General features: G+C 41.5%; 2 protein-coding genes across 2 annotated transcripts in view; both read left to right on the top strand.

The window, feature by feature from the left end:
* Positions 1–10906, top strand: part of LOC124131558 (solute carrier organic anion transporter family member 2B1-like) — a 30674-nt gene extending 19768 nt beyond the window's left edge. The window contains exons 11-16 of the mRNA XM_048401014.1: positions 3675–4281; positions 5091–5177; positions 8348–8512; positions 9075–9264; positions 9963–10086; positions 10808–10906. Of these exons, the coding sequence (XP_048256971.1) occupies positions 3675–4281; positions 5091–5177; positions 8348–8512; positions 9075–9264; positions 9963–10086; positions 10808–10906 (1272 nt within the window). The remainder of the gene's footprint in view (positions 1–3674; positions 4282–5090; positions 5178–8347; positions 8513–9074; positions 9265–9962; positions 10087–10807) is intronic.
* A 428-nt stretch (positions 10907–11334) lies between these two features.
* On the top strand, positions 11335–15554 carry LOC125382678 (solute carrier organic anion transporter family member 74D-like). Its single transcript, XM_048400843.1, has 3 exons — positions 11335–11512; positions 13515–13579; positions 15052–15554. The coding sequence occupies exons 1-3, from the start codon at positions 11499–11501 to the stop codon at positions 15345–15347; spliced, it is 375 nt and encodes a 124-aa protein (XP_048256800.1). The 5' UTR covers positions 11335–11498; the 3' UTR covers positions 15348–15554.
* The last annotated feature ends 2388 nt before the right edge of the window (positions 15555–17942 follow it).

The following is a 17942-nucleotide window of genomic DNA, read 5'->3' as shown; positions in this document are numbered from 1 at the left end:
TTTTCAAACACTATTCTAACTATACCTCTACCGAAACACCTTAGTGTAAATGTCACCAAAGCAGGCTTCATCCGAAGGTAGATAATTTTTAAAGGAAGATCCGTCTTCAACCTTCAGTTCCTGTCTCAGAAGGAGAACATACATTAATAAGGCTGCCGCCGCGATTTTCCTTACATGCCATAGGGACCAGGTGCTGAGACGCCATGCAGAACTATTTGTAATACACATTTGTCGACTGGAAACACAAGTTGGCAAACTAATGTTGGTCGTGTGAAGCCGCCTTAACAGTCAGGGTGTTTATTGCCTCAGCCAGGTCATCGCCAAACAAGGTAGACATGGGAGCACGTAGTTGCCGATACTGTTTGTTTTGGGAAGGACACAGGTTTTCCTGTGCTTGCTTTTGACTCCTGGGCTCGCTTAGCTATCTCACGCGATTCCGCCTCCTTGTGGTTATTTCATACAATCTGGATCAACCTTCGACTTACAGGTATGTCACGTTTAAACTTTGATTATTACCTACACTTGAAGCATTAAGGTCAAGGCTGTTTTGTCGCTGTGAGCCGTGCGGCGTGAACAGAATGAATTGAACTGGTAGTCAACATTTACCCACCAAGATCGATATTTCAAAGTAGAAGAAAATTGTAGTTGAAACTTACAATTACTAAATTGAGACAGCGCCTTCTTTGACACAATTACCCTTATCTACTCTTATCGAAAAGAAACATCATGAAAATATAACGAGACGCAGTTACCCAAATTTGAATTACTCCTTGTTAATATTTGTTCATTCGGTATTAAAAATATATTAAGTCCAGATGTTAAATTAAAGGATAAAAACAGCCCGAGTTCTACTGATGTATACGTCTTTTATATTTTAGCCACAATACCCACATGGATTACTTGCTGCCCCCACCCTACCTCTAATAGCTCACATTCCATATTGAAAAGATACAAGAAAACGTTAAACAATAGTCACCCATATTCCCCTGATGAAAGAACCCAATGTTGTCTATTATCTAGTGATGTGTAAATATGACAGACTCCCGGAGTGAGTGAGTGAGTTGGGTTTAACGCCGCTTTTAACAGTATTCTAGTTATATCACGGCGTGTCAGCTTAATGTGGGAGGAAAGCCCGAAATTTCGTGTTGTCCAATATGACACCGTGTACGGCAACTAAAGACAAATGATATACTGCAGTCAACCAAAACGAGCGCTGGTGCTCTTGCTCCACCAAGTTCGTCCCACAGCAACGCCATATTCGTCGATTCACGTCGGCATCATGCATTCAAGTTAGTAAGAACACTTCGGATAATAAAATGTGACTAAATAAGCCATAAACTAACCATTTTACTGTTGTATTACGTTTAAAATGAAGACCACTTGGGATAGAAAAGTCGCTCGTCTCTCAAGGTTCCACACAAGCCAACCTCTATGAACTCTTGTTCTGTTAATGGGTAGTACAGTATCTTGTTAAATGCAATCTGATACAAATTTATAAGAATACAAAAACATATTAATTCTACATTGTCATTTAAAAACAAAAAAATATCGCAAAAGTCGCCAGTCGCCATAAGTATGGTGTACAACCTCACTGAATAACTCACTAATTCGGGGCGGTCGGGTAGCCTAGTGGTTAAAGCGTTCGCTCGTCACGCCGAAGACCCGGGTTCGATTCCCGACATGGGTACAATGTGTGAAGCCCATTTCTGGTGTCCCCCGCCGTGATATTGCTGGAATATTGCTAAAAGCGGCGTAAAACCATACTCACTCACTCACTCACTCACTCACTCACTAATTCACAGACCCATGAAGATCCGGAGTAGAATAGGTCTTCAGCAACCCATGATTGCCGTAAAAGGCGACTAACGCTATCGGCTGGTGAGACTCGCTGATTTGGTTGATGCATGTCATCGTATACCAATTGCGTGGATCGATGCTCATGATGTCAATCACTGGATTGTCTGGTCCAGACTCGATTATTTACAGACCGCCGTCATAAAGCTGGCATATTGCTGAGTGCGGCGTTAAACAACAAACAACCGCACAAACAACACTAATCTGCAAAGAAATAATTTAGTTGATGTGACGCTAGAATCTTTAGTGTTTATGGTTGATGTTGTTGTTGGAAATTGTAACATGGATAGTGTGACTGAAAAATATCGATGAATTATACTAATGCAGTATTACAGATTTAGTTTTGAATTGGATGGCAGACACGTTTAACTTAATCACTCAAAGTTGTTTGAAAACAAGCCAATGTGTCAACAAAATCAAACAAACGTAATCATTCATTCTTCAGTGACATTGCTCCATTCCTGAGTGAAGTTACTCTTCACAAGATGTCCCACTCTGAATTATAAACAATTTATCAATATAATAAAATGTTGTCAATATTCCAAGAAATGTCAGGTGACCTACAGAGCTTCATGATTTCTTATACAATAAATGACATGTATATCACAGTCACTATCTAGTTTTATTTTTCACCCAACAGAGAGTAAGCATTTCTTATTATTCAAATCAAGTGATTTGCATAAAATAGCTTAGTTTCCGAGGGAACGTCACTGCTTCCATTGCTCCTATCACCATCACACTGAGTGATACCTCGCGCACCTGGGAGTTATGAGATTGATAGGCTATTATGCCGTTCCAATTTTGGCTCGAAATGATGCTGTGGTAGTGAACAAGTCCAGAGTATTTAAGAAGTAGATAAGAAAAATAATACACTGTATAATGGAGGATGCTGTGATTCACTCGAGGGACTTGTGAATATCCCATTATACAAAGTAAGGAATTCCAATATGTAATGTTTGATTATCAAGTATGGTAATATCAGTAGCTCATTTCGTCTTATTCATCGCAAGATTTTCATTTAAAGTTTTAGAACAATAATGGCAACCATTGGAAAAGTAGTATGTTATATAAGGTATAATCATGTATTCATAATCGTTTTAAAAATGTAGCAAGTGGGTTCATCATACTTGGACATTTTGATAATCTTTCTTGAATATATTATCAATCAGTCTACCTTGATCATATTGTTTTAACCATGCGATGCTTGGACATCTAAGGACTGTTACATCAAACCTTAAAGCCTTGGGAAATTGTTGTGAGACATTGGTCAGTCAAATCTAGGATCAGGGTATTTTCAAGGTCAAGAGAATGAAAAGAATGATCGCGATTGTTTAGTGTAGGTCAAAGAAACTTGGTACTTGTCCTTAGGCTAACATCGATAAATGCAGTAAACAAGAAGTTTTTATCCATAAAGTTGTAGGATTTCTTATTTACTTTCCATCTTCTAGAATGTCAATCAAACAGTTAACTAATATGAAACTGAAAAAGTGGCAATCTTGAACAATCCCACGTAATGCAGATAATTAACGTCCAACTGAAAGATCAGCATACTTAAACTCTAATGTTCATTTAAACATTATCTGTATTAAATATATCTCACAAGTCATATTAACATTAGTGATCAAACTTACCTGGACATTTGGACATAAAGTGGCTGATAGGTATTATATGAAAACACAATGTCATCACTTATCTCACATATTTTAGTTCAACGTTGACATTTTTTTTCCATTCTGTTTAGAATAAATAATGCTTTGCAATTATTATATAACACACCTTTATCTCCTTTGCACCTGTCGATCAGACAGTTTATATTCAAGATGGGGGAGAAACGTGGAAGTGTCGACGCCATGGCTGAACCTGGAGGACGTCGACGCCGTTGTTTCAACAACGTTTTCTGGTTCACTGCCGTGTTCAGTGCGTCAACTCTGGTGTTGGATGCAGTCAAATCCTACACGGTGTCTCAGATCACCTCTGTGGAGAAGCAGTTTGGCCTCAGCAGTACAAAAAGTGGCCTACTCCTAAGCTGCAGCGAAATCGGTTATCTTTCAGCTATTTTCTTCTTCAGTCATTTTGGAGGAAGACGCTTTATACCTAGGATCCTGTCCTGCGCACTGGCTGTGTATGGCCTTGCTAGTTTAATGTCGGGTCTGTTACACTTCATGAATCCTGTATCGCTTCCTCGTGTGGAGGACCTCGGCTCCAACTATTCCTCTCACAATGTCAGACTATGTCAGGATTCCGGGAAGGAACATGAGCGATGTCCAGCTACGAAGGACCAAGCGACTGACAACGGACATTGGGTGTACAATGTGCTTGCCGTGCTTATGGTGATACAAGGGATGGGTAAATCCCCACGGTTTTCCCTGGGTTTACCGTACGTTGACAATAACTCCCGTGACAAACAGCAGTCGAGCTTACTGACAGGTAAGGTCTCAAGTCTTACATGTGGGAAACAGGAGAGCATGGGAAATAAGAGTGACCATGATTGCACAGCAATACGTTTTTGTTCATCGTGAAACTGAGGATTTCATCGTTTATCAACATCGGAACATTGTGTAAACAGAATTAGTAACTGCTCGATTGATATACATCATTGATAATGCGGAAAAGAGTGACTTGAATAAAACTTTGGCTGGAGTGTCCACTGACCCCAGCTTAATGCCCCTTAACAACTTAACAAGAATACACAAAAGAACAATATTGGACCAGAAGATCTGTACTTTAGATACATATTTTATATGCATGTGCAATCATGTACACAAACGTGACATCTGACTATAAAAAAAAACAATTTATAGACAGAAGCAACTGAAAGCTTTTTATTGAAACATATTCTTTCTATTGTACGCATTACACCCCTGGCCTTTGAATCATTTTAATAATATTCGAATATGTACCACAATTTAGCAAATAGGTCAGTGAAAAGAATTTCCCATATGATATATTGGTCGGGGCGTGTAAAGGAAGTTGTGCATATAGAGGTGGTAGTGCGTGCAAAGGAAGTAGTGCATGTGGAGAATGGTGTACATGTGGAGAAAATCGTGCATGCAGAGGAAAAAGTGCACGTAGAGGACGGGATGCATGTTGAGGATGTTGTGCGTGCAGAGGAAGCAGTGGGTGTGGCGGAAGGACTGTGTGTAGAGGAAGTAGTGCATGTCAAGGAAGTTGAGCGTGTAGAGGAAGTGTTTTAGCTAGGTACTGATTCTATGATGTTTGTATTCATGGTCTTGCAGGCATCATTATGACGGCGGCGTTCCTCGGACCAGCTGTTGCACTCGGTCTTGGTGGATGGTTTAGCAACATCCCTGTTGATCTCAGCGGTGGGTTCTGTGCTGGCGGGAAATAGTGAACAAAAAGAAACTCAAAACACAGCTGCATTCACAAAAACGTTTTACAGGGAATAATTGCTAATGACATGACATAAACAGAATTAACACTCAAAGACACAGAAATGGCAATAAATCACCTACACATGTATGTCTTTACACTTCCCCTTAAAGATGCTTTAGAACTGATTTTTAAATGTCAACAATTTTTCAGTTTTGTATCCACTCGACTTATGGAACATATACCTTTAGTATTTATAATCACAGAGCTTTTAATGAAAAATATATACTGAACCGCAAAAGAAACGTCACCATGAATAGATATATGAGAAACCTTATTTGTCCAAACACTGCAAACATACTTTGAGACATATTTAAAAGATGAAACTGATCATCAAGGTTGAAATTAAAGTGTCAAATGTTCTTAAAGTGAAACACACTACTAGTCTCTGAGAAAATGGCATCACAAGTCGGTATCTCGTGTGTCCGCTATGTGCATTGATGACTGCCGTGCATCGTCGATACATGGAATGGATGAGGCGGTTGATGAAGGCCATAGGCACTTGAGCACACAACCTGAGGAACGCCTGATGCAGTTCACCTGCAGCTGTCGGCCTTGGTAGGACGTCATTCAGCCGTTTTTGAATCTCGTCCCACAGGTGCTCAATGGGATTTAAATTGGGACTGATGGCAGGCCACTGCATGGTTCTGATGCCATTCTGCTGGAGGAATAGTCTTGTTGTTCTCGCAGTGTGGGCACGGGCGTTGTCATGCTGAAACTCGTTGTTGCGGCGACGTGCCAAATGAAGTATGGCGTATGGTCTCACGACTTGATCAATGTACCGAGCTGCTGTGACACCATTGCCTCTCTCCTGGACCGATGTTCTGGAAGACCACAGGGCCGAACCTCTGTGCAAGACCAATTTCACACCCTGATGCTCGGACCACCCCACGAGTCTCTCTCAACAACACAAGCATCCGAATAATGATCCCCACGCCGTCGCCAGCCTCTCTTTCTCTCTCTCTCTCTCTCTCTGCTTTCTGCTGTTTAGATACAGTAACGGCTCTCGTCTGAAAAGAGGACTCTTCTGCATTGCTGGTGGCACCAATACTGGTGTTGTGTTGCCCACTGAAGACGTTACCGGTGATGACGTGGTGACAGAATGGGTCCTCGGTGTGGCCTTGACAGTGGAGGTGTCTGCTCTTCAATCGTTGACGTACGGTGTCCGGGCTAATGTGTCGCTGGTGTGTCCCCATGGTCTGTTGAGCAGTTTCCGCAGCAGTACCAAAGCGATCTTGAAGATGCAGTCGCACAATCTGACGATCCTGACGTCGGGTGGTGACCCTTGGTCTTCCACTACGTGGTCGGTCATCTGTAGTGTTGGTGGTCTGGTACCGTTGCCTGTATATGGTCCTTATGTGGCTACTTGCCGTGCGGTTTGTCCAGCTTGCAATCGTCCAAGGGCTTGGTGTCGCTGATTTCTTGTCAATCTTGGCATGTGGAAGCAATTCAATAACGAATGAATGTTATCCGATCTGGGTGGATTTTTAAAGGGCAACACATGGGGGAACGCATGTGCATTTCAATTTGCACGGAACTCACGTGCATCGGGTTGCCGATGACGTGATGCGTTTGGGCGATCGGTTTTATTGTCATCTGCTTTGTTTTTTTTATCATCAAATTTCATTTTTCCGGACAAGGTAATGTTAAATTTTTAGAAAAAAAAATTACTCAGATATTTAAATGACGAATTTTCATGCAATGCTACTTGGGGTGACGTTTCTTTTGCGGTTCAATATATTACAAACACGTTTTTACTTCAAGAGTCCCAATTAGATGGATTTAGATGAACCGCATATTATAATGCTTGATTTCAAGAGACCAGGATGGATCCTCTACACCCCCAGTGGATCGGGGCATGGTGGCTCGGGTATCTGGTCTTTGGATGTGCAGCCATCCTTCTTGCCGTACCCTTGGGCTGCTTCCCAAGGCACATTAAGAAACCCACAGTCAAAGCCACTGAAACGACCAAGTCACCTAAAGACGATATTGTGGGTAAGTCACTGTTTCACTTTCTGGCATGCGAGAAATACAATACACCCGGTATAGTATAATGCAACATGCTTGAAAAAATACTCATTTGGGAAACAATTACCCAAGGTGATTGCTTGTATGCAAGGGGTGTCACTGTTTCACTTTCCGGCATGCGAGAAATACAATACACCCGGTATAGTAACATGCAACATGCTTGAAAAAATACTCATTTGGGAAACAATTACCCAAGGTGATTGCTTGTATGCAAGGGGTGTCACTGTTTCACTTTCTGGCATGCGAGAAATACAATACACCCGGTATAGTACCATGCAACATGCTTGAAAAAATACTCATTTGGGAAACAATTACCCAAGGTGATTGCTTGTATGCAAGGGGTGTCACTGTTTCACTTTCCGGCATGCGAGAAATACAATACACCCGGTATAGTAACATGCAACATGCTTGAAAAAATACTCATTTGGGAAACAATTACCCAAGGTGATTGCTTGTATGCAAGGGGTGTCACTGTTTCACTTTCCGGCATGCGAGAAATACAATACACCCGGTATAGTATAATGCAACATGCTTGAAAAAATACTCATTAGGGAAACAATTACCCAAGGTGATTGCTTGTATGCAAGGGGTGTCACTGTTTCACTTTCCGGCATGCGAGAAATACAATACACCCGGTATAGTACCATGCAACATGCTTGAAAAAATACTCATTAGGGAAACAATTACCCAAGGTGATTGCTTGTATGCAAGGGGTGTCACTGTTTCACTTTCCGGCATGCGAGAAATACAAGACAGCCAATGTGAGGCATTGCAAGATTCTTGAAATTACTCTTTTACAACAATTACCTAGAGAGATTCATTTTATTCAAGTGGTGATATTTGGTAATAAAATGGAAACATATGTCTATGATTACTGAAATGGCAGTTGCATTGCCCGTTAGTTCCATTAGCAGTCATCCTTCAACGTCAAATCATCATTCTGCATCAATCGGTCACTTGCTGAATACGCCCCTTCATTTTACACCATACATGAATATTCGTCCAGAAGTTGGTAGCTACCATTCCTCTTGTTCTTATAACTGTACTTATTTCTCATATGTTGTTGTACCCGCAGACATGCCGAGGTCGGTATTACGGATATTGAAAAACCCAGTAGTCGACTGCCTCCTCTTTGGAAACGCCAGTGTATTGTTCTTTATCGGAGGCTATTTAGGATTCGCTCCAAAATACCTCGAGAGCCAATTTGCTACGTCGGCAGCTGAAGCGAACTTCATATTGGGTAAGATCTTTTTTCAGTGAAACGATGTATACTTTTTTCTGCAAATGTATCGGGTGCTACCGGTAGGGCAGGATACACTTTCCCTTGTTAGTTTCAGTGATTCCTTCATATTTATTTTCACCGCTATTTTGTCTTTTACGCCCAAAGGAATCAGTTTCAGCGGATAATCGAGAATGTTTATTCTGCGAAGTTGACTTTAATACTATCGTCCTTGTGTTTCTGTCGCCAGTATCAGTGAAAAGTACACAATTCTATTGGGACAGGCATGCAAAATCTCCAGAGAATTGTTGTGCGTTGTCCTATATTGTCACGACTTCTGATTCGTATATGCCAGAACTCTGTGACTGAATCAAGGTGGGGCCGTCTGAAGCGTACTCGTGAGTATGTGATCGCCCATTTTCATCATTAGTGAGGGATTCATTGTCTGTATATCAGATGGAAACAGATCAAAGGTAAGAATTTGCAGCAAAGGTATATGAAGAGGATGTTTGAAAGAAGTAAACAAAAACATATTATTCACTTTTCATCGAAATTCAAAGCTCCATATCATCACGTGTTGAAGGTATACTAGGGGTGCTGTGGGCGGTTGTGGGCACTCTACTTGGCGGCATCCTCACCAGCCGACTCAAACTGACCAGCATGGGATGTGTGAAGCTCACGACTATAGTGGCTACCATTGCCACTGTCCTCTATTCTGCCACGTTGGTGTTAGGATGTGACAACCAGAACATCAAGGGCCTAGGTGACAGCAGGTAAGTGGCTGTATTTACAAGGAGTGTTAAGGTGACAGAAAAAAAGTGTCAGCTCTCGTTAAAAGAACATCGAGAGTTCAGGTGATGGCAGGAAGTGACTGGTTATAACCAGACCATCAATGGGTAAGTTGGAAGCAGGTTTGTGTCTGTTGTAGTAGTAGTAGTAGTAGTAGTAGTAGTAGTAGTAGTAGTAGTAGTATCTGTCATTTATATCACCTTATTTCACTCGAAAGGCAGGCAGCTACCTATCTTTAAAGTAAATTGCCAATCCTTCATTTATAAAACATGACAGAAGTAAGTTGGTTGGCATGAATATTAACTACGTCATTTACACTGTTTTCATTCTTGCAACAAATAGAACATACTGACCTTGAAAATCCTGAAGAAATTGGGCACTTAACGTAACCCAATGCTGTAATAGAAAGCCCATGTCGTAAGTATCAATTTATTAGACTAGACCATTGTTACATGGAATGCAGAAAATCGACACGAAATACCACAAAACAACAATCTTTTTTTAAATTAATGCGACAGACGGACGTTATTATAGCAGATAACACGACTAACAATAGAACAATAATAAATACGAGTGGTGTGTTTGTACATTATCGTCTCATTTTTCTAACAGAAACACTTGACATCATTCACGTAAGACCCATCCATGTATGAATGACTTTTACATTACCGATATATTTCAGAAACGCCATGGTCAACGATACCGTTTGCAACTGTGATGCAACTGAATTCATGCCTCTGTGTGGAGTTGACGGCGTGACATATATCAATCCCTGTATGGCGGGATGTCAGTCTCAGAATGGTACTGTAAGTATGTCACTTCCTTAGTGGCTTCCTGTATGGCAGGATGTCAGTCTTGAGAATGGCACTGTAAGTATCTCACTCCCTGTGTGGCTCCCTGTATGGCAGGATTCCGGTTTCAGAATGGAACTGTAAGTATCTCACTCCCCGTGTGGCTCCCTGTATGGCAGGATGTCAGTCTCAGAATGGAACTGTAAGTATCTCGCTCCCTGTGTGGCTCCCTGTATGGCAGGATGTCAGTCTCAGAATGGCACTGTAAGTATCTCACTCGCTGTGTGGCTCCCTGTATGGTAGGATGTCGGTCTCAGAATGGAACTGTAAGTATCTCACTCCCTGTGTGGCTCCCTGTATGGCAGGATGTCGTCTCAGAATGGAACTGTAAGTATCTCACTCCCTGTGTGACTCCCTGTATGGTAGGATGTCGGTCTCAGAATGGAACTGAAAGTATCTCACTCCCTGTGTGGCTCCCTGTATGGTAGGATGTCGGTCTCAGAATGGAACTGTAAGTATCTCACTCCCTGTGTGGCTCCCTGTATGGCAGGATGCCGGTTTCAGAATGGAACTGTAAGTATCTCACTCCCTGTGTGGCCTCTTGTATAACAGGATGTCAGTCTCAGAATGGAACTGTAAGTATCTCACTCCCTGTGTGACTCCCTGTATGGTAGGATGTCGGTCTCAGAATGGAACTGTAAGTATCTCACTCCCTGTGTGGCTCCCTGTATGGCAGGATGTCGTCTCAGAATGGAACTGTAAGTATCGCACTCCAGGCATGGTGAGATGTCAGTCTCAGAATGGCACTGTAGGTATCGCACTCCAGGCATGGTGAGATGTCAGTCTCAGAATGGCACTGTAAGTATCGCACTCCAGGCATGGTGAAATGTCAGTCTCAGAATGGCGGTGTAAGTATCGCACTCCAGGGATGGTGAGATGTCAGTCTCAGAATGGCACTGTAAGTATCGCACTCCAGGTATAGTTAGATGTCACTGTTCAGGTAATTCCTGTCGTTATTTGTAATTGTTTATTTTTTCTTCAAAACAGTTATCTGCTTTCAATCATGTTTCATGTTTCATTTTATTTGGAGACAAGTGATATTTCAGACATAGAAGGGATGTACCGAGATTCCTGGTTCGAATCCCTGTCAGCATCATACCAGTGCTCGGGTGGTAAACGTCCGAGACCTGCATCACTCCCATTAATTTGACACGGTGTGTCATAACTGGAATATTGTTAAAAGCAGTGATAAACCCACCTCACTCACTATTTTACGAACATTTCAGACATACACGGGATGTAGCGAGATTCCTGGTGACGAGGCCACAGCGGGCAGGTGTCCGACAGAGTGTCCCTACCTTTACCCCTACATCATCGTTGACCTGGCGTCCGGCCTGGCGGGGACTGTCTCCATTGTTCCTATTATCATGACCATCATCAAGTAGGTGCTTACAACATATTTCCATGATACCCAAGCAAATCCTCGGATTCACTGATCGAATAGCAGTCAATGGACTTAGTTACACAAGTTACACAAAATGAAAAGCATTGTTTTCACAATTTTCGCCTGCATTTACCACTGAACACAAAACGAATCACAATTAAAGGGCACATTACACGAACTTGGTTTGGAAACACAACGTTAAAGATATAACTTGAAACTCGCTACATCTTAATGCAACGACGTTGAAGTAGAGCGTCTAATATTGTTTATTTGTTGTTTAACGCCGTATGTATGATATGCGTCTGGATCAGACAATCCAGTGATTGAAATCGTGAGAATCGATATACCCATTTGGGACTAAAGCGACTTTTAAATCCCTTTCCATATCCAATAGAAATCTCTGCATAAAGCAGAGTCGATTGTACAATTCCGACTATATCATGAGCATGTGTTTATGAATCACTGTCAAATAGTAAACGATGACCTGCATACCCTAAGTCTGCGAGCCTGACCACCCGATCCCGTTAGTCGCGTCTTGCGACAAGCTTGGGTTGCTGAAGACCAACTCTAACCCGGATCTTCGCGGGATTTTCCGATGTGGAGACACTGCTTTGTTGAGTTCATTACATCACTTCATAGAAAGAGCAATGTGATAGTATTTCATACAAAAAGACAGTGAGTGAGTGAGTGAGTGAGTTGGGTTTAACGCCGCTTTTAACAGTATTCCAGTTATATCACGGCGTGTCAGCTTAATGTGGGAGGAAAGCCCGAAGTGATGCAGGTCTCAGACGTTAACCACTTCGGTGAAACCCACGAGCACGGGTATGGTGCTGACAAACCTAGAAACATAATCGGGGCGAACCGGGATTCGAACCCACAATCATAGGTTTCTGGCTTGCCCAAGGGACGCAACTCTGCACAGCGAATCGCGGCGCCTTAGACGACTGGGCCACCCGTGCCCCCCAAAAAGACAGTATACCCGTTCCAATATCATGTGCAGATTTGCCTCAAACAACTAATTATATGGAACAAACTCTCAATAGAGATATGTGTTTCATAAGTGGCTGTTGTTATGAGAGGTTGGTGAATATTCTATCACCAAATATATATAGGATGATACATAACACATCTACATCGAGTACAAAATGTTAGTTTACCCACTAGAATACTTGTGTCGTGGCTTTTATCAATGTTTACGTATTGTGATGTATAAAGACATCGGGATACGTCAGAAATGATATTCTGCTCAGATTTTGGTGTTATCAGCACTTGGTGAAACCTCCCATTGTGATGCCACGTTGATTCCTTGTTGTTGTCGCTTACTGCTTATAGACATGTCAAAGTCGCTGTGTCTTGCTATTTACGACATGATATTGATGTCAAGGATACCTGACAGAATCCTTGAAGATCCGGGTAGAATAGGTCTCCAGCTGCAGCAACCCATGCTTGCCGTAAAAGGCGACTAAGCATGTAGTAAGAGGCGACTAACGGGATCGGGAGGTCAGACTCGCTGACTTGGTTGATGCATGTCATTGTATCCCAATAAGAGGGATCGATGCTCATGATGTCAATCACTGGATTGTCAGGTCCAGACTCGATTATTTACGGACCACCGTCATTATGCTGGAATATGTCTGAGTCCGGCGTTAAACAACAAACAAACAAACAAACCACGCAGAATCCGTGGCACCAGCATGAGCTGAATATTTCCAAGCACGAGCATGTAAGGAAGGTCATATGAATGATCACGTGGATGTATTAGAGGACTATAGTTACTCCTGCTGTTTCTGCTAAACTCCCTTGTTAAAAGGCAAGTTTTTAGATATTTAACTGATTCATGAACACATGCTTATGAAAAAGTCAGAATCGTACAACGGACTATGCCTGTAGAAGAGACTTATTTTGATTATGGTGTTTCGTTCCTTTTGATTAATTATCTTTTATTGTGTTATACTTATAATTTTGACTCAAAATGTGATTTTTTTTTACTTCATTAAAGAACAGTGCATCCAAGGGACAAATCCATGGCTGTCGGTATATCGTCATTCATATATAGTTGTGTCGGTAAGTATTGACTTACGTGTATACAAGAATAGTATATTATCAAACAACCCCTTTATACAGTGACTGTTGTCAAACAGACAGACAGACATTTATTCAGTATAAGGCCACTGGCCCAAAATACATTGGCATAGCAGAGATAAAATCATCTGCACAATATAGTTATACATGATACATACAGGAGTAGATGTGTATTTATATCAAGAATATTTTAAGGAACAGTATGTCTTATTTGGTTTACCTATGCTATGTAAGATTTCATAATCATGTGATGAAATCAAGTCTATGAAAGAGTGTATTGATGGGATGGTTGTACATTTACCCATTAAGTTGGGTGACTATAAAACTCACACACAGAAAAAATATGCACTTCATCTTCAATAAAAAGTTTTCCCTTACTGGGTCTTTCTTCATATGGGGGCACGGGTGGCCCAGTCGTCTAAGGCGCCGCGATTCGCTGTGCAGAGTTGCGTCCCTTGGGCACGCCAGAAACCTATGATTGTGGGTTCGAATCCCGGTTCGCCCGGATTATGTTTCTAGGTTTGTCAGCACCACACCCGTGCTCGTGGGTTTCACCGAAGTGGTAAACGTCTGAGACCTGCATCACTTCGGGCTTTCCTCCCAAATTAAGCTGACACGCCGTGACATAACTTGAATACTGTTAAAAGCGGCGTTAAACCCATCTCACTCTCTCTCACTCACTCACTCTTCATATGGTGTAGAATGGTGTCTTCCTGTATTTACTGCAATGTTAAAGTTTCTGCACCTGAAGCGTGATAAAATCATTCTAAGATGAGGTGGCAAAGGAATGTTGAAGTAGGTTTCAATGTTTAAAAGTGATTTAAAATGTTTATAAGAGTATGATTCTGATAGACTGTTGACTCTATCGCACCAGGTCTACTGTAAGGTCAACCACGAGCTTGAAACAGGTGTTAGAGAAAGTCATGATGCACACCCTTGTGATGTTTCTAGATCTTCAGTTATTACAATGATGACAATGATAACAGTGTTGGGGCTGCTTCATTTGCACCTTTCTGCTTGAATAGTAATTTTCTGTGTAGGTATTTAGAAGTTGGAAGAACATGAATACATGGCACTTTTTTGGATAGTGACTTCTTTTATTCTTTGTCACGACGTTTCAGAGCTACTTCTTGCTCCTTCATCGGGCGAACGCTGAGTAAGTGCATAGAGAAATATATATATACTTCTCTATGCACTATGCACTTGCTGATAGATAGATATATCAACTCTATGTACTTACGTATATTTGCTGTGTTAGGTTCATTTTTACCCACAACAGGTGAAGATTGTTTCATCTCTCACAGATTGTGACAAGCTTGTGACATTCGCATTTACACTTTGTAGGTAATATTTAAATTGAAATGAGAGAGCTTACTGATTCTACAATGGAATGTATGAATGTAGATTGTGTATATTCTTATGTTACTTTATGATTCTGAATCCTACTTCCCCAGGATTCCTCCCATCACCTATTGTGTATGGGATGGTCATTGACACCACGTGCACTCTCTGGGAAACAACGTGTGGCGAGGTCGGCGCATGCGCACTGTATGATCTCCCTAAACTACGGTATCGTGTGAAGGGGATGGACACTGGACTTCAGTTGCTGTCGTCAGCTGCTTTCTTTGCTGCTTTCCTTTTACTAAAATATGGCGTCGTGAAGGAGTACCCTGATTCAGACACATCACAAACTCAGCCTAAAGCTGCAGGAGAGACTGAAGAACGTGGTGTTCAGGTGACAAAGTTTTAAATGTTCATTCCAGACGGAAACAAAACTGAGCTTGCCTTTTGGCGCTTATTGAATGAATATGTACATAGGCCTAAAACAAACAAATGGATCAGATACAAAGATTCCAGTGTTCCTGTGTACTGTATACACTTAACCCTCTTCCAGTGTATAGGTTCACACTACACATCACTCATAATTAGGAGGGGGTACGGGTGGCCCAGTCGTATAAGGGGCCTCGTGCAGAGTTGCGTCCCATGGGGACGCAAGAAACCTAATATTCTGGGTTCGAATCCCGGTTCGCCCCGATTATGCTTCTCGGTTTGTCAGTACCAAACCCGTGCTCGTGGGTTTCACCGAACTGGTAAACGCCTGAGACCTGCATCACTTCGGGCTTTCCTCGCATAATTAGCTGACACGCCGTGATATAACTGGAATACTGTTAAAAGCGGCGTTAAACCCAACTCACTCACTCACTCATAATTAGGGCAATTCTTGAAGACCTCGATCTGACCTATAACTGTTGAGTTCAGCTGAGTTCAGTTCGCAATTCAATATCAGTTGAATTGTTTGTTGAATTATGTAACCGTCAACAATAAAATGAAGTGGTTGTTTGGTGAAAAAACATATTTTCGATATGAGCTTCATTTGTTTGCTCCAAGGACTGTTTGAGTTCACCACATGCTCGTGCTGTGTGTCCAATCCTTGTTTATTCCATGTGTGCACTAAAAAACATGTTTAGGTATTAAACATATACTAGATGTGTTTAGCCCTAACCCTGTTTAGTACAGTGTATTCTGCTGTCTCATGTCGTAATAGGGGTGGTCGGATAGCTTTGTGGTTAAAGCGTTCGCTCGTCACGCCGAAGACCCGGGTTCGATTCCCGACATGGGTATAATGTGTTAAGCCCATTTCAGGTGTCCCCCACCGTGATATTGCTGCAATTTTGCTAAAAGCGGCGTAAAACCATACTCACTCACTCACGTCTGCCGTAATATATCTGGAATATTGCTAAAAGGGGCAAAATCTCAGTCACTTACCCATTAACCATTTTCGGGATTGTTAACACAATTTTAAACATATTTAGGATTGTGTATATCTAAACATGTTTCTGTGGCTTCGCGAATGAAGGATGACAACCGCCGTCCAGTAATCTAGTTAATATGAATATCGGGACATTCCTGTTTTCAGAGCATCGATTATTACTGCCGATTGTATCATACAATGGGAAATTAGCCACAAGGTTCGAGGGTTCCTTTAAACAACGTACCTTAAATTCGAGAACGATACGTTAGCTACCTATACAGCGTTGATGTTACTATACAAATATCTATTATTACCCACGTGGTACAACGTAAACAGATAACATGACAAAGTGGTACAGAAGAAGCAGTCCCATCATTCTCGGGGACTTCTAGGGATAAATACAATTATATATTTAGCAACGTTGCTTGACAACGGTATAAGGATCTATACCGAAACGTCGCTTTTTACAGTATTAAAGAAGTTGTTATCCATAAAATTGTGTCTATCTTGTCATCCGCCAACTTCTAAGTAATGCCTATCAAACAAGTTGGTTCATGCATGTTATCGTATCCCAATTGCGTGGATCGATGTTCATAATATCAATCACTGGATTGTCTGGTCCAGACTCGATTATTGACAGACCGCCGTCATATAGCTGGAATATTGCTGAGTGCGGCGTTTATCAACAAACCAACCACAACAAGGACAATCAGACATGATGAACCATTATTGTTGTCATAAATAGAACACATCCCACTTCTTGTCAAGGTTAGGTTTCTCGTGAGATAAATGTTCTCTGTCTCTTGATGTGGAAGTAATTATTTCGCTCGGGACATAACCTTGATATGAAATGGAAACCAGTTTAACATGCTATAATTATAATTCAGAATCACATAACGGAGAATTTCACAGAAAAAGAAGATGTGGACGGCAGGTTCTCCATTTGTTTTTGTTTTTTGCGAGATTAAACGTGTTTAGCGCCCCGTCTAAGAAGCCTATAAAACGTTTGTTGTAGGTTACCCCGCGACACAGGTCCGTATTTTGCTCTACGAGATTATTCACTGTTACTGTTTATACGTATAATAAACAATGTCCCAGAATACAAACAGTACACCACATAACCCATATTCATATATATCTGCAGTAACACAGCACAATCATATGGCTTGTATTTATGTCATCTAGTAAGTACCTATTCAAGGATACATAATGTAATTTTTTTAAACATTAAACAATTTATTATGTAAATTGTCAATGGGAGAAAATAACCAGTCAGGATTATCCGCCGAAACTGATTTCATTATCGTAAAGGGCAAAATAGCAATTACATGAACGGACGACTAAAAATCAGTGATGACAACAGGTGTTCGCGGAAAGGGTAAGTATGTTCTGCCCTGCCTGTACGCTGGTAATAATAGGTCTAATTACCTATAATGACCTTGTGAAATACAATAAGGAACATCGCGTCAGCGGTTCACTCATGGATGGCCACTGACGGTTATTTCTAACTACACACTGACACACTAAGGTTATAATTACTCATTTATACTATAGGCCGTCACATTAAATTTGCATCGGTGCGAACGGATCTCT

Source organism: Haliotis rufescens, unplaced genomic scaffold, assembly GCF_023055435.1.
Source record: "Haliotis rufescens isolate VD_foot unplaced genomic scaffold, xgHalRufe1.0.p SCAF_20, whole genome shotgun sequence".
Taxonomy (NCBI): Eukaryota; Metazoa; Mollusca; class Gastropoda; order Lepetellida; family Haliotidae; genus Haliotis; species Haliotis rufescens.
Note: the sequence above shows the minus strand (reverse complement) of the source record. Positions and strands in the feature narration are given on the sequence as shown.